Below are 17,665 nucleotides of genomic sequence, written 5' to 3' on the forward strand. Positions count from 1 at the left end.
GAAGCACAGGGAGATCAGCGATTATGACTTCTCCGCCGCCGCACCGATTGTTCCTGCGTGTTCCCTGTATTCTCCTCCAGCTTCTCTATGAGTACTCCTATGTGTTCCTTCATGGGCTCCTCTGGTACCCCTCCCCCCCACCCGGTCCTCCTCCGCTCCCCCGATCCCGCTCCCCCCCCCCCCATACACTCTCTCCTCCAGTTCGTTCCCCCCTCCGCTCTCCCCATCCATGCGCTCCTACTCCTCCGCCCCCCGTGCCAGATCTTTCAGGATAGAGAGCGGAGGAAGGAGCTGGTAATTGACCAGCTCCTTCCTTTTCTGAATGCACAGAGTCCATGATCACTGACTGTCCATTCAGAATAACTGAGCAGTTTATGAATGGAGAGGAGCACCTGTCTGTAAGTGGTTAAAATATGACTTGCGTAGCAATTTTGTACACTATATTACATTTCTTTTGTTATTCTTTTTCCTACAAAAGTGGAGATAGCCTTTAAAAGTGAACTAAACCTTCAAAGTGGACCGATCACTTTGCTTTAACCATGGCAAAGCACAGACTTGTTACTGGAGTGGCCTGTCTCAGCATCACCAAAACAGAGGTAGGCAACAACCTTCAAGGACATTTGATTAAACCTGCTAAAGCCATTACAACGTATAGAACTGTGCTCAACTAATGCAGAATTTCACTATCAAAGATGGACCCATAGAAAAGATCATCTCCTCCAACGCCTTTCTAAAACATATAATCTGGAGCTTTTGGGGTCATATAACATTTTGGATTGCGGCAGGAGGAAATATCACAGCTCTGTTGGTAGTCATTAAAATACATATCAATAGTTTGAGTTGTCAAAGGGCTGTAACAGAATTATTAAATGGAATGAATAAGACAACGCGTTTCAGAGGTTCAAACACCCCTCCGTCATCAGGCATTACCTATTATACGAACACAAAAAATGAGCTGTATTTGGCAATACTTAAATATGTAAAATCAGATTTGACATATATAAAAAGTGTTACCAAAATTCCAAATGTGAGCCTGCTAACTTTTGAGGTCACATAATATATAGGCACTGATCAGGAATCACGAAATGGGGGCGATTGAACCTCTCAACTGCATTGTCTCTCTCATTCCCTTAATTATTCAATAAAAGATCATTTTGGACTCTACGACAACCGGTTTGGCACCTTTACTGGTTCTTACAAATTTAGACTTCCCTCTGAACCTTCCTTTGGGGTACCTTGGTTCCTGGAAGGAGCTTTAACCACTAGAGATCCGCGCTATAGCTGAATGACGGCTACAGCGCGGACCTGCTTTGCCGGGACTATGTCTATTGACGTAGTCTCTGATCGGCGAGTCTATGAGACTCGCCTGATCACGGATCCGAGCAAGGGTTCGACCAATGACAGCTGATCATGTGACAAAACAGAGCCGGTAATCGGCTATTTTTTTTTTTTGCGAGGAGAGAGAAAAAAAAGCCGATCACCGGCGGCCGTGATCGGGAAATCAGTCCCGATCACGGCCAGCTCATCAGTGCCCACCTGCCCCCTGCCAGTACCACCCACCCAGATATTAAAAAAAGTGCCACCCAGCAGTGCCCATAGTGCCATACATCAGTGCCACCTATCAGTGCCCACAATCTGCCTCAACAACAGTGCTGCACCTCAGTGCCACATATCCGTGCCCATCAGTGTCATCTACCAGTGTCCATCAGAGCCAGCTATCAGAGCCAGCTATCAGAGCCAGCTATCAGAGCCAGCTATCAGAGCCAGCTATCAGAGCCAGCTATCAGAGCCAGCTATCAGAGCCAGCTATCAGAGCCAGCTATCAGAGCCAGCTATCAGAGCCAGCTATCAGAGCCAGCTATCAGAGCCAGCTATCAGAGCCAGCTATCAGAGCCAGCTATCAGAGCCCATCAGTCCCATCTATCAGTGGTACCTATCAGTGCCCCTTAGTGCCACCCATCCGTGCCGCCTTATCTGTGCCTATTTGTGCCGCCTATCAGTGCCCACCAGTGCCGCCTCATCAGCACATTTCAATGAAGGAGAAAAATTACCTGTTTGTAAAATTTTATAACAAACTATTAAACATGATTTTTTATTATTTTGCATCTTTTTTTGTTTGTTTAGCAAAAAATAAAACTCCGAGCTGTTTGTGGGAAAAAAAAAATGATAAAAATGTCATTTGGGTACAGTGTTGTATGCCCGCGCAATTGTCATTCAAAGTGCATCAGCACATCAGCTGAAAGCTGAAAATTGTTCTGGGCAGGAGGGGGGGTTTAAGTGCCCAGTAAGCAAGTGGTTAAAAAAAAAAAAAAAGTAATCTTGTAGAAGAGCAGGTGGTTGGTTTGCTCTTGCACAATAGGACTTTATTTTTTATTTTTTTTAAACCGCTTGCCGACCGCACTATAGCCGAATGACGGCCACAATGCGGCTCGATAACTCTAGGAGGGCTTACATTGACGTCCTGCCAGAATCCCACTCGCCCCCGGGAATATCCATGGCCGTCCGGGTCCAGAGGACCCGGCGTATCACGGTAAACAGCCGCTGATAGCGGCCGTTTAACACGTGATCGCTCCGTCAAAATGACAGAGCGATCACTTGTAAACAAACCGGCGTCACGTCCGGTTCCTCTCTGTACAGTGCGAGGGGAAAGGAGAGAGAGAGAGAGAGAGAGAGAGATCGGTGGCAGCAGCGCTGTGGGCTAGATTTGTAGTGCCCACAGCACCAACCATCCATCCATGCTCTGCCATCCATGTTCATAGTTTCATAGTTAGTAAGGTTGAATAAAGACACCAGTCCATCCAGTTCAACCTGAGTGAGTGTCTACAATTGTTCCTATCCCTGTACATTGCACACTCATGTCGGTCCCTACACCCTCAAGGAGCCCACAATCCAAGGTCCCCATTCATATACTAGGGCCAATTTTGGACAGAAGCCAATTAACCTGCCTGCATGTCTTTGGATTGTGGGAGGAAACCTGAGTACCCGGAGGAAACCCACACAGGCACAGGGAGAACATGCAAACTCCAGGCAGGTGGTGTTGTGGTGGTTGGGATTCGAACCAGCGACCCTTCTTACTGCTAGGTGAGAGTGCTAACCACTACACCACTGTGCTGCCCAACCATCCATACTCAGGATACCCATCCATCCATCCATGCTCAACATACTCATCCATACCCAGCCATCCCATCCATGCCACATCAGTTATCATCCATGCCACTATAGTGCCACACAAAAATGTAATAGGTAGACAAATTAGATTTTAAACTTTGCCCCTAGAACACCTGACAGTGTTCCCTGCATGTTGGTCCTCTGTATGTGGCCACACTGCCTAAAAGTCTCACACATGTGGGATCATCATATTCATGAGGAATAGTAGAATGTGTTTTGGAGTGTAAAATAAAAATAAAATAAAAATCTTGATTTTGCAAAGAATTGTGGGAAAAAAAAAAAAAAACTTACCATGCCCCTAACTAAACACCTTGGAATGTCTTCTTTCCAAAAAGGGGGTCATTTGGGGGGTATTTGTACTTTCCTGGCTTGTTAGGGTCTCAAGATTTGAGCTAAGCCTTCAGTACTTCAGATGTGATCAATTTCCAGATATTGGCACCACAGCTTGTAGATGCTATAATTTTCTCAAAGACCAAATAATATCCACCAATTTGGGTTATTTTTACCAGAGATGATATCTAGCAGTATAAATTTTGGCCAAAATATATTAAGAAAAGTTACTAATTTGCAAAATTTTATAACAGAAAACAAAGATTTTTTTTTTGATTTTTTTTTTTTACAGAATTTTTGGTCTTTTTTATTTTATAGCGCAAAAAAATAAAAAACCAAGCGGTGATCAAATACCACCAAAAGGAAGCTCTATTTGTGTGAAAAAAAAAAAAAAAAGGACAAAAATTTTCACATAGGTACAGTGTTGTATGACTAATTGTCATTCAAAGTGTGAGAGCACCGAAAGCTGAAAATTGGTCTGGTTAGGAAGGGGGGGTTTAAGTGCCCAGTGGGTAAGTAGTTAATTACCTTTATGGAGGAACCCTCCCTGCACTTCCAGGATTCTCCCCTAGGCATGTAACCAGTGCAGTGCTACTGTGCAGCAACAGGAAATAAGTGTCACAAAGTCACACATCAAAAACCATTAAAGAGGAACTGCAGTCTGCTCACATAATTTGTAATAAAACATCTTTGCCATTCTGAAGCTTCCCTCCAACCACTTTGCATATTATTTTATATATACTGTGATTCTGTACTTGCCAAATATGTTGCAGAAATCTCCCTCCACGGAGTCTGGCTGCATCCATTTTAATTGTGGGCAACTGGAGGGGCTGCCTGTTCACTTCCTGGATTTACACAGAGACACGTCTCAGCTCTGCAGCTCTTATTGGCCCTCGTAAGACTCATCCCCCCTCCCTTCCTGGCAAACTCTCACCAGAGTGAGAGAGAGAGCTGTGCATGATGTCAAACATATAACTGACAAAGAAAATAAAAAATAAAGTTTTCCTATCCAAATTTAAAACAACAAGGGCAGAAGATTTAATAGATGGAAAGATGAAAAAATGACTGAAGTTCTGCTTTAAGAGAAAGAAAAAGTAAGCAGGGAGGTGCATTGACATGCGATTTGCACCATTTCTTGCCCAAAGGATTGGTAATGGGTTTATAAGCGGACACTGTCAATCGCAGCCAGTGAGCCAATGAAGAGAGGGGGAGCGCGAACTTGCCACAGCTTTACGTATCTTATGAATGCATAGAGCAGCGACTCCGAAACGAGCACGCCGTGGTGCCCCCAGGGCAAGAGGCTTTCTCTGGGGACACTGCTCGAGAGGGAGAAACCAGGAGCAGCGGCAGGGAACCTGAAAAGAAGAGGATCGGAGCTACTCTGTGCAAAACCACTGCACAGAGCAGGCAAGTATTATTAGAGCCGCACGATTAATCGTTAAAAAAAAAAAAAAAAAAAGAACCCATCTCGATTCAGCCCCCATCACGATCTTAATACAGCATTTCCACGATTCAGTGCAGAGCTGTTCTCTGCTCACAGCAGACAGCTGTCAAAAGAAACTTAAAAAAAAAAAAAAAAAACACACAACACACACACGCACGCACGCACACAGGCAGCCTGCCAAGTTTCCAAGTTTATAACAACATTCCTCAGCGCTGAGATAAACTATAAACAATGTAACGTTTGGTTCTTTTACATCAAAGGGATGAACTTGGGTCTGTAAATGAGATCAGTTTAAAAACTTAGAGGAGTGCCACCTTTAAAAAAAAATAAAAAATTAAAATTAAAAGTCAGCAGCTACAAATACTGCAGCTGCTGACTTTAATAAATGGACACTTACCTGTCCAGGGTGCCCACAATGTTGGCAGCAGATGATGATCAATCACTTGTCTCTCGGGTGCCCCCACCACCACCCTCTGTCAGGGAATCAGGCTTCACTGCCCTGTTCCCTACTGCGCAGGCGCGAGCGCGCTGTGCGTCTCCACTGGTCCCCGTTGTGTTTTGGGAACTGTGCGTTTCCCAGAACACAATGGGGGGGGGGGGGAGGGGGCCATCTGTGGCTAGCTATTCCAGGAAGTGGGTGCCGATACCTGGATTATACAGGTATCTGCACCCCCCTCCCCCTTGAAAGGTGTCAATTGTGGCACCGGAGGGGGGGGGGGGAGGAATCCAATGAGTGGAAGTTCCACTTTAGGGTGGAACTTCGCTTTAAAGCGTTTATTAAGGCATTATTAAAAAAGTCTATGCCAGCCACTGTGTATGTTGTATTTAAAAACGAGCCGTGTAAATACTGAATATCAGCCGTCTTCAGGCCGGTCTCAATACTCGCGACCACTTTCCAGCTCCGATAAATGTCTTCTGTGGGAGGGGCCATTATCTCCATCTGACATCAGAGGGAGATCACGTGGCCACTCATCTCCTCTGCAGAAGCCACCCATCGGAGCTGGCCTGAAGACAGCTGATATTCAGTATTTACAGAGTTTGTTTTTAACTACAACAAACACAGTGTGCTATGCCAGTCTCTAATAGAGAGGCTGGCAGTGACAAATTTAAGACATTTTTATATAAAAATAATAGCGGTGGGGGGCGGGGCCGGAGACAGACAGAGAGGCGAGCAGAGAGCAGGCAGCCTATCACAGAGGGAGGCACTTTTGACCACGGTGATCATGGCGGAACTGCCCTGGTTATCGTGGTCTGTTTGGAGAGGTCATACCGGAAGTGGTAGGTTTTAGAACAAATGTGGGTAAGACCTTCTGAGCTGCCAACTCTTTAAACAACCCTGAAATAAAACTAAAAACAGCTGATTGTACTTTCCACATTGTGAAAAAACTAATACTGTGCTGTGTAATCTGCTTTAAGGGACCAGAATCTACATTTTATTTTATGGTTAAACACCAGAAAAGACTAAACCTTTTTGTGACACTTGTTACTTATAAAATTAAAAATCTGTATTTTTTGCTAGAAAATTACTTATAACCTCGCAAACATTTAAAATAAAAATAAATATATATATATATATATATATATATATATATTCTTTTTTATTTTTTTAGCAGAGACCCTAGAGAAGAAAATGGTGGTTTTATGTCGCACTGAACTTGTGCAGCGGTCTTTCAACTGCAATTTTTTGGGAAAACACAACCTTTAATAAATGGAAAAAAAAAAAAAAAAAAGACAGTAAAGTTAACCCAATTTTTTTTGTATAATGTGAAAGATGATACGCCGAGAGAATTGTTCTCTTTAATTCTAAGCAAAAAAAAAAAAAAAAAAAAAGTGATTTACATTTTAGCCAGAATTGTGCCGCTCTATATGTTTACAAAAAAAAAAGCTTTAATATCACTTTAAAGTGTATCAAACTGGCAGAAATCCAGTGTCCTTCTCAATTCCTGTGAGCTGAACTGAAAAACAGTGTTATCAGCTTTCCCAGCTATCTTTGGTGTACTACAGAACAAGTCCTTTCTATGTAATGGAGATAAGGAAGGGAGGAGTATTGATACTCCAAATCAGGAGAGCAGCCTAAAAAAGGTGACAACACTGCTCCTCCAGAGATATGGTACACAGAGGCCAACTGGCAGGATCACCAGGTGAAAATAAAAACTAATGCAGCCACAACATCTTAGGACAGGTAAGTGGAAATATGCTATTATACAGTTTCTGGGTTAAGATACACTTTAGTAAATTTAAAAAAGTGTTTATAGTCTTATGGAAAGTTTTTTTTTTTTTACCAATAGCAAAAAAAAAAAAAAAACACACACACACACACACACACACACCTTTCTGCACTTCCTACCTATAATGCCAATGAAGATGTTGGGAAGACAATGATGGCTCAGCTACCTATAAGGTGACTCTGCCTGAACACATGACTCCTGCCTTCAGCAGAGATCACATGACCAATGCCTCGGCACCAAAAGGGAGATAAATGATACCTTTTGGAAAAATTTGCTTTGCACGTCTGTTCATCATCTATTCACGATCATAAAAAAGTATGAAAATCAAGGAACTTTTTTTAATAAGCGTATGTGCACAAAGGGGATACAGTGCTGTCCTCGCACGGGTCGGTTCTTTACCAGTCTTCAGGTTCCTGGCACCACCATGTCTAGTATGGGAAGCCAGCTATGTTTCCTACCACCTTCTGGGAGCTGTAACATGTCCCACAAGGCTATGGAAAAGTGCTTAAAATTTAGAGAGCCGGGGAGGAGGCGGAAAAGCTAAACTAACCCTTCTGTTCAACTTTAAAGTATAATTAATGGAAAAACTTTACTTTCCAGCTCTGGGTAAAGTGCTAAAGGGGTAGAAAATCAGAACGTTGACTTGACTATAGAAAGTCCTACCTGTGGGTGTCTTTGAACTTGTGGCGTTTAGTCAATGCTGCCATTAGCTTAAGCCAATGATATAATTGGTGCATGCACAGTGCTCTCTGCATACACGGGACATTAGGTGTGCCACGGATGTGGAGAGCGATGTGCACTATGGTGACTCCTGAGCACACCAACCAGAATGACGCCATCACGGGCCGGGCCATTCAAAAGGCCAGAGCATGCAAACCCAAAAGGAAGACCGGCTGAAGATGGATGTGCCTGTAGCAGTGACAGCGAGCCACTGAAGAGCTCTATTTGTAAGGCAAGTCTGTTATAATGTGCTAGCATAGAGTGCATAACATCACATTATGGCATTGACCTGTGGGGGAGGGGGGCTTCTTTTTTTTTTTTTATAAACGTTTACTACCACTATAACCACTTATGGACCGCCCCACGTCAATATACGTCCTAAATTTGAAGAGGAATACAATTATGGCAGCAGCTAGTTGCCATAACCCTGGTATCTTCTTTGGCCGGCGGTCCACTTTCCAATAAGAGTGGTCTCTGTGGCGGATTCACCGCAAGATCACTTTTAATCGGTGGTGGGAGAGGGCCCCCCTGCACTCAGGTACCCTCCGCCGCTTACCGGAGTCATTAGCAGCGGCAATCGGATGTTACCCCTTGCTGGGTATTGAGACAAGTGAGGGGAAGATGGCCCCCATCCATCTCCATAACATTGCAGGGCGGAAGTGATGTCAAAATGTCAGTTCCACCTATAGGAGGAGGTATATTTATTTATTTATTTAGAATTTTTTTTTTTTTTTTTCCATTGTATTTTTGTGGAAATATGAGATCTGAGATCTTTTTAACCCCAGATCTCATATTTAAGAGGTCCTGTCATGCTTTTTTTTTTCTATTACAAGGGATGTTAACAGTGTAAAAATAAAAAAAGATAAATTAAATAAGAAATAAAAATGTAAACGCGCCCTGTCCCGCCAAGCTCGCATGCAAAAGCAAACGCATATGTGAGTAGCGCCCTTCAAACCACACATGTGAGGTAACACCGCGATCGATAGAGCAAGAGCAATAATTCTAGCCCTAGATCTCCTCTGTAACTCAAAACATGCAACCTGTAGAATTTTTTTAAATGTCGCCTATGGAGATTTTTAAGGGTATATGTTTGTCGCCATTCCGCGCACGGCACATTTTTGAAGCGTAACATGTTGGGTATCAATTTTCTCGGTGTAACATTATCTTTCACAATGTGGAAAAAAATTGGGCTAACTTTACTGTTGTCTTATTTTTTAATTAAAAATTTTTTTTTTTTCCGCCCCAAAAATGTGCACTTATAAGATCGCTGCACAAATACGGTGTGACAGAAAGTATTGCAATGACCGCCATTTTATTCTCTAGTGTGTTAGAAAAAAAATGTATAATGTTTGGGGGTTCCAAGTAATTTTCTAGCAAAAAAAAAAACTGTTTTAAACAACACATCTCAAAAAGAGGCTCGGACCTCAAGTGATATTAATAAGCTTTTTTTTTTTTGCTAAAAAATTACTCAGAAATTTTAATAATAATATATATATGCAATATTTGTGCAGCAATTTTTCAAATAAAAAAAATAAATAAAAAAGAAGATTGTAAGTAGACTTTAGCCCTTGTTCACACTGAACACGGCTTTGAAATCACACAATTTTAAAGCCACATTTTTGGGTTCCGACTTGAAAAACATCTGTGCAAAATGGGCAAACGTAGTACAGGAACTACTTTTGCAAATCAGTGTGGCACCGTAAAGCCGGCATCGAACAGAATGGTGCCAATGCTGACAATAGGCTGTGACGTGTCAAATCACTTCCATGTGAACGAGGACTTAATGGGGAAAAAAAAAAAACACACACAAGAACATATAACTCAATGTTTTGGTGAAATATAAAAGATGACATTATGCCAAGTAAATAGATAGCTAACATGTCAGGCTTCAGAAGTGCGCACACTTGTGGAATGGTGCAAAAGTACGATACTTAAAAATCTCTATAGGCGACGCTTTACTTTTTTTTTACAGGTTATCAGATTACAGATACAGAGGAGGTCTGGTGCTAGAATCATTGCTCTCGCTCTAATGTTTGCGGCGATATCTCATGTGTGGTGTGAACATCATTCGCTTATGCGGGTACGACCTACATCTGTGTTCTCTTCTGCGTGCACAAGGACTCCTTAAAATAAAATTGTATTAATAATATTTATTTTATTATTTTGTACACTGTCTGCTTTTATTCCTATTACAGGGAATGTAAACATCCCTTGTAATAAAAATAATGCATGACAGGTCCTCTTTATGGGGACATCTTCTGGGGTCAATAAGATTTCTTCTCTATCCTGGAAAGCCGAAGATAAAAAAATAAAAAAAAAATAAAAACCGGGCACGCACGCACACACACACACCACTTCTGGACTCCCAGGATCCTACAGACAGCTGGGGATTCGGTTTTTGGGTCCCCAGTCGCATGGGATAGCCCGGAGAGGCCCCATTGGGTGGCGGGAGAGGGGGACCAACTCCACCCGCTGCCTGTAAAGGCCATCCAACGGCTAATCAGCCCCTAGGATGGCTTTTACAAGAGAGGGAATTGCCAGCTGAAGACAAAGATATGTGGATTTTGCCTGTAACCGTCATCCAGATATTACCACTTCAACCCAAGGACGTCATATCGATGACCTTCTGGCGGGAAGTGGTTAAACCCAAAATTGCAATATATGAAAGATGTGGTGGCCGCATTCATTTTCACCTTGTGGTCTGACCAGTAACACACCTACCTCCTGTATTACTGAGACAGAACTCTGGAGGAATGAGCATAGGAGGCACAGCGGCATTGTCAGTCCGGGGGGGTGTTAGACCCCTTTCACACTGGGGCGCTTTGCAGGCGCTACAGCGCTAAAAATAGAGCCTGCAAAGAACCATGAAAGAGCTGCTGCTGTGTCTCCAGTGTGAAATCTCTGAGGGCTCTCCCACTGGAGCGGTGCTCTGGAAGGACGACAAAAAAAAAATAAAAAAAAAAGTCCTGCTAGCAGCATCTTTGGAGCGGTGTGTATACTGCTCCTGCCCATTGAAATCAATGAGCAGTGAGGCTATACTGCCAGCATAGTGCTTTGCAGGTGGTTTTAACTCTTTCTCGGCGGCTAGCGGGGAGTAAAAGCACCCCTCTAGCAGCCAAATAGCGCTGCGAAATTGACCGCTGACGCACCCATCGCCCCAGTGTGAAAAGGGCCTTAGATTATTATCAGATACCCAAAAAAACTGAAGCCAAACTCCAACTCACACTTTATAATCAGTTACAGCAATCCATGTTTGCCTTTGAGATAAAGGTTTTGCATAAAAGCTGATTATTGCAAGCACCCCTTAGAGTGTTATGTGGTTTTGTCCCATCCATGTAAAACGAAACATTCTGCTGGAGAGCGTCTGCTTTGTTTATAGAAAAAAAAGAAATTGTTGGCTGGATCACCTGATGAAAATAAAAGAAAGAAAACCTAAAAAATAAATAAAAACAAATGCAACCATCAGATCAATGAATTGGTAAGCTGCAATATAATAAAATGTTTGCTTTTGAGGTCAATACCATTTTATGGGGTTAGATTTTCTGTCTCTCTTTTTGGTGGATTTGCTCTAATAATCCTGATCACGGATGTCCCCACAAAAGGTAGTCGGGGTAATGCCAAAAACTTTAAATTGTCACAAAATCAGGAAGAGAGGGGGGGGATCTTCCAATGGGGCCAGGTGACCACAGTCTGGGAGGGGTTTACCTTCACATTAAAGAGATATTCTCTCACTTCCTGTTGACTCTACCAGACAGGAAGTGGAGGGAAATCTATAAACACATGACAGGGGTTCTAGTTCCTAATTTACCCTATCCAAAAAAGGAACACAGAGTATGTGCTGTGGATATCAATGGACAATTCTTGTCTGCAATGCCATTCTCACCCCAGCATGTATAACCCAGCCCTACCCCCAGAAGATGGACACACACATGTGATGGTTCCATGTGTCACACACTCACCAGCATCCAAGTCCACCCCATAACAAGGCAGGGGGTCCAGGGACAACTTGTAGCTCTCAAACTTGGGATCCAACAGCTCCCTGTTCACCCTCAGAGAGCAGTTAGCCGCCTCCATTATTCCAGCACCCCAGCCCTGTCACTTCCACACACACTTCAGTACAAACAGGAAAACGGAACCTTCCAGTCACGAACCAGCGCGCCCTCCCGGAGCGGAACCCTTTACACGCGGACCTCTGACAAATGCATGCCGGGAATTGTAGTCTATTTGAAAGGACACTTTTTTTTTCTTAACCAGATCAAAACGATTCAAACATAAACCAGTCTTGTTACGTATTATACCACTAAATAGGTTCTCAACTGTTAATGTTGATATAATGAATATATAAATATTTTATTGTGGGTAGCGCCATAGTGTGCGTGACGTAAACAACAATGGCCGGAAGAGGCGCAATATGATTACGTTTAGGGTAGTTCCGCCCATCTCTGCCTACCGCCTTTGCAGGGGTTGCTAAGTAACCAGTCGGATTTTCCGGTGTGGTGTGTGCGAGGAGTGAGGGTCAGGTGAGAGTAGAGTGTGTGATGGCGAGTCACCCGCTTCCGCCCGTGCTTTATAGAATGTACAGCTCAGCCATGGCCGCCCCCCCCCTCATACACTGACGTGGGGGCAGGGTTTTATTTCAGTCTGTGACCTCAGTGTAGCGATCCCCCCCACTTCCCTCCTGACTCTCCCCTACCAGCAGGCCTGTGTTATTATCAGTCAGACCTCCATCTGTACTCCACACACAGGGACATTCCACCCTCTGCTCTCTGTCCCCGGGCTGTGGTTCCCCCTGCCTTCTGGGAGGACTGTGTAACACATCCCAGGAGGGAGCTTTTCTGATGGGTGAAAGTGCTTGGTGGGATTCCACACAGGTCTATGGAGCCCGGCATAGTGCCCAGGAATTCCCCACACAGGTGCTGCCCAGGTGCCGCCCCCCCCCCCCCCCGATCCTGGGCACATGTGAGACGTCCCCCTGATCCTAGGCACATGTGAGACCCCCCCCCCCGATCCTGGGCACACGTGAGACCCCCCCCCCCGATCCTGGGCACACGTGAGACCCCCCCCCCGATCCTGGGCACACGTGAGCCCCCCCCCCCGAACCTGGGCACACGTGAGACCCCCCCCCTGATCCTGGGCACACGTGAGACCCCCCCCCCAATCCTGGGCACACGTTAAACCCCCCCCCGATCCTGGGCACACGTGAGACCCCCCCCCCCGATCCTGGGCACACGTGAGGTGCCCCCCCCGATCCTGGGCACACGTGAGGTGCCTCCCTGATCCTGGGCACACGTGAGGTGCCCCCCCGATCCTGGGCACACGTGAGGTGCCCCCCCGATCCTGGGCACACGTGAGGTGCCCCCCTGATCCTGGGCACACGTGAGGTGCCCCCCCGATCCTGGGCACACGTGAGGTGCCCCCCCGATCCTGGGCACACGTGAGGTGCCCCCTGTCCCCCCGATCCTGGGCACACGTGAGGTGCCCCCTGTCCCCCCGATCCTGGGCACACGTGAGGTGCCCCCTGTCCCCCCGATCCTGGGCACACGTGAGGTGCCCCCTGTCCCCCCGATCCTGGGCACACGTGAGGTGCCCCCTGTCCCCCCGATCCTGGGCACATGTGAGACGCCCCCCCGATCTTGGGCACATGTGAGACGCCCCCCCCCCCCCGATCCTGGGCACATGTGAGACGCCCCCCCCGATCCTGGGCACATGTGAGACGCCCCCCCCGATCCTGGGCACATGTGAGACGCCCCCCCCCGATCCTGGGCACATGTGAGACGCCCCCCCCCCGATCCTGGGCACATGTGAGACGCCCCCCCCCGATCCTGGGCACATGTGAGACGCCCCCCCCCCGATCCTGGGCACATGGGAGACGCCCCCCCCCGATCCTGGGCACATGGGAGACGCCCCCCCCCCGATCCTGGGCACATGGGAGACGCCCCCCCCCGATCCTGGGCACATGGGAGACCCCCCCCCGATCCTGGGCACATGGGAGATGCCCCCCCCGATCCTGGGCACATGGGAGACGCCCCCCCCCGATCCTGGGCACATGGGAGATGCCCCCCCCCCCCGATCCTGGGCACATGGGAGATGCCCCCCCCCCCGATCCTGGGCACATGGGAGACGCCCCCCCCGATCCTGGGCACATGGGAGACGCCCCCCCCCGATCCTGGGCACATGGGAGACCCCCCCCCCCGATCCTGGGCACATGGGAGACCCCCCCCCCCGATCCTGGGCACATGGGAGACGCCCCCCCCGATCCTGGGCACATGGGAGACGCCCCCCCCCGATCCTGGGCACATGGGAGATGCCCCCCCCGATCCTGGACACATGGGAGACGCCCCCCCCCCGATCCTGGGCACATGGGAGACCCCCCCCCCCGATCCTGGGCACATGGGAGACCCCCCCCCGATCCTGGGCGCATGGGAGACCCCCCCCCCCCGATCCTGGGCGCATGGGAGACGCCCCCCCCCCGATCCTGGGCACATGGGAGACGCCCCCCCCCCCCCCCCGATCCTGGGCACATGTGAGACGCCCCCCCGATCCTGGGCACATGTGATGCAGAGCTCTATTGGGTCCAAAGAAAACAAAATGGACAAAGACATTCAGAATATTTGCACTCACACCGGATATTTGAAGATGAGAAGGAAGTGTCACCAGCACATCAGGAGCTCCAAAATTGTAATCACATAGCATCACAAAAATAAATAGAAGCAACATTTCTATAGCGGCTCCAAAACGTTGCTTCTATTTATTTTTTTGATGCTATGTGATTACAATTTTGGAGATCCTGGTGTGCTGGTGACACTTCCTTCTCATGATTGCAGTCGTTTTCAGCCATCGGTCATTTCAGCATACCCCCCCCCCCCCCCAATTTTAAGCTACAGCTGTTTGTGCAGGAAGGTGTGCGCTGGGAGTATTGCATTGGATATTTGAAGATGGCGCCACAGGACTCAAGTCTTTCTTTAAAGCGGAAATTTGCACATAACAACGTGATAACAGATAATGTTCTTTAGCAAGTTATCCAGATATTACCACTTCAACCCAAGGATGTCATATTGATTGTCTTCTGGTGGGAAGTGGTTAAATCTAAAATTGGAATATATGGAAGCTTATCAATCATTATGATGATGGCCGCATTCATTTTTTTTGCTTTCCCTTCTGTTTTTTCCTGGTGATCTTACTAGTAACACACCTACCACCTATATTACTGAGACATAACTCTGGAGGAATGAGAATAGGAGGCACAGCTGCATTATCAGTCTGGGGGGGGGGGGGGGGGGTAGAGTGTTAGACCCCCTTTCACACTGGTGCTTTGCAGGTGCTACATCTCTAAAAATAGCTCCTGCAAAGCGCCCTGAAAGAGCCGCTGCTGTGTCTCCAGTGTAAAATCTCGGAGGGCTCTCGCACTGGAGCGGTGCGCTGGCAGGATGCTAAATAGTCCTGCTAGCAACATCTTTGGAACAGTGAAGGAGCGTTGTGTATAGCGCTCCTCCACCACTCCTGCCCATTGAAATCAATGGGCAGTGCGGCTATACTGCTGGCAAATCGATTTGTGCAGAAATGTGTGCACTGTGAGTATTGCATTGGATATTTGAAGATGGTGGCACAGGACTCGAGTCTTTCTTTAAATTGACGGTAAAGCGATGCTAAAAATAGTGCTTTACGAATGTAAACTATTCAACATGGAGACAGCAGTCAATAAGCTTGAGGCTCTGTTCCAAAAAGCTGAATCTGACTTGGACTACATTGAACAAAAGCTTGAGTTTGAAATACAGAAGAGCCTACCAGATGAGTCTGCAGCTCAGGAAAATCCTACAAAGTTGTTGGAGCAGTTATCCGGTGTGAAGTCCCAATTTAAGAATTTATCTGCACAATTGGACAAGATTGCCACCGACCAACAGAAATCTGTAGAGAGCATTCAGCAAACTATAACAAATACACTGAAAATTGTGCAGCATTTGCAACAGCAAACAGATTCACAGGTACCATCTTTGTCTGAGGAAGAACTTCAAGCTCTCCAACAATTTGAAGCTCTAGCACTAAAGGGCATTAACTTACAGTCAATAAGTACTACAAGAAATGCTACAGACCCCTGAAGATCTGATCTCGACATCATTTCAAAGAAATTATTCTCTTGTGGACACTAAATTCCAGAGTGACCGCTCGATGCATGGGTAAAAAATCTGCAAGTGATATGCTGGTGCCATTGGCTTTTTTTATTTATTTTTATTCAAATTTCAACATGCTGGTTCTGAAGCGTAACCCAAAGCAAGGAATGTTTTTTCTTGTGACTTGAACGTGTATTTGTTCATTCTACTGCACCTTGTCAGTGTGCACCTTGCTTGCTGCAGCCCAGCTTTTTTGGGGCCACACTCCTACTTTTGCAATCTTTCCAAGCGAGTTCTTTCATATGGAAAATGACTTTATTACACAGGAACACGGTGCTGCAGTTGTGTATTAAAACGGAATAATACAGGATTCACTATGGTATTCAGCTATCCCTGAAAAGAGGTGCAGGGTTACATATGTTAACAAACTGCCATGTACATAAATAAATTAAATACTATCCTGTAAAAAAAAAAAAAAAATAGTGCTTTACCGCGACACACCCGCCGCCCCAGTGTGAAAGGGGCCTTAGGCTATCAGCAGTTTGGCCTCTATAAACTCTGTGCCTAAAAATGGAGAGCAACTGAGCAGGGTGAGTCAGTGTATTAGACCCCTTTCACACTGGGTTCGCAGTAAAGTGCCACTCGTTGTAGCAGTACTTTACCGCTGTTTAAGCGCAGTTTTTCGGCCACTAGTGAGGCGCTTTTAACCCCAAAGAAGGGGTTCAAAATGTCTGTGTAGCGCCGTTGCAGAAGCACTTTGCAGGCACTTCGCCAGCACTGCATTCCAGGGGCAGGGGCAATGGAGGCGCTCGCAAACCGTCCCAAAGATCCTGCTTGCAGGACTTTTTCTAACATGTAATGTCTATAAACAGCTTCTGATGTTCAGAACAACTTGCAATGTGTAGTTAGAGAACACGTTATGCCTCTGGTACACACAGGCGCAGCTTCTTTTCTCTTATCGTCTTCCAGGACAGCCTCTGAGATATAGGGCTCCTCCCTCCGGGTCAGGAAAAACAGCATGCTGGTAGGTTAATCAGATCCTGTCTATAAATTGGCCCTAGTATGTGTATATGTTGTTGTAAGCACGTCGGGACCCTTCGGGGAAAAGGACCACGCTATATCAAAATGCAACTCAACCCTTCATATTTTCTAGGGGTGCAACGGATCGTCACCGATCCGTGATCCGAACGGGTCACCCCACTCGGATCGGCACATGCCGCGCTCCGCGGTCTGGACCTTAGGAAAGGCCACGGCTTCGGCCTAGCTCTGAAGCAGTGTCCATCTTTCTACACCCAGGCTGTTTACACTGTGATCGCTCCGACGGAGCGATCACTTGTAAACAAACCGGCGTCATGACGCCGGTTCCTCTCTCCCGTCTCTGTACTAATCTGTACAGTGGAGGGGAGAGATCGGATGGAAGCAGCCATCCCTCCATAACCTGCAGTACCCTGCCTGCCAATACTCTGCCATACCCTGCCGCCAATACTCTGCCATACCCTGCCGCCAATACTCTGCCATACCCTGCCAGCCCATGCTCTGCCGTACCCAGACATGCTCAGCCAATATTACAGTGGGAGAGATTGTGGATATTACAGTGGGGACTATATGGTGGTGGAATTTTCACAGGTTTTTGCAAATTAAATTATTATTTGCTGATCCGAAAAATG

At 46.5% G+C, this 17,665-nt stretch overlaps 2 protein-coding genes and 1 pseudogene across 2 annotated transcripts in view; 2 read left to right on the plus strand and 1 right to left on the minus strand.

The window, feature by feature from the left end:
* NUDCD1 (NudC domain containing 1) overlaps positions 1–12,030 on the minus strand; it is a 292,761-nt gene extending 280,731 nt beyond the window's left edge. The window contains exon 1 of the mRNA XM_077493222.1: positions 11,850–12,030. Coding sequence (XP_077349348.1) covers positions 11,850–11,964 — 115 coding nt within the window. The 5' untranslated portion in view covers positions 11,965–12,030. The remainder of the gene's footprint in view (positions 1–11,849) is intronic.
* Positions 12,031–12,282: 252 nt separating this feature from the next.
* The window catches only part of ENY2 (ENY2 transcription and export complex 2 subunit), a 32,481-nt gene continuing 27,098 nt past the window's right edge, over positions 12,283–17,665 (plus strand). The window contains exon 1 of the mRNA XM_077493223.1: positions 12,283–12,410. The gene's annotated coding sequence lies outside the window, so the exon portion shown is untranslated. The remainder of the gene's footprint in view (positions 12,411–17,665) is intronic.
* On the plus strand, positions 15,573–15,986 carry LOC143998098 (SKA complex subunit 2 pseudogene; annotated as a pseudogene).

The sequence above is a fragment of the Lithobates pipiens genome, unplaced genomic scaffold (genome assembly GCF_037356315.1).
Source record: "Lithobates pipiens isolate NorthernLeopardFrog02 unplaced genomic scaffold, aLitPip1_a1.2 Scaffold_19, whole genome shotgun sequence".
NCBI lineage: Eukaryota > Metazoa > Chordata > Amphibia > Anura > Ranidae > Lithobates > Lithobates pipiens.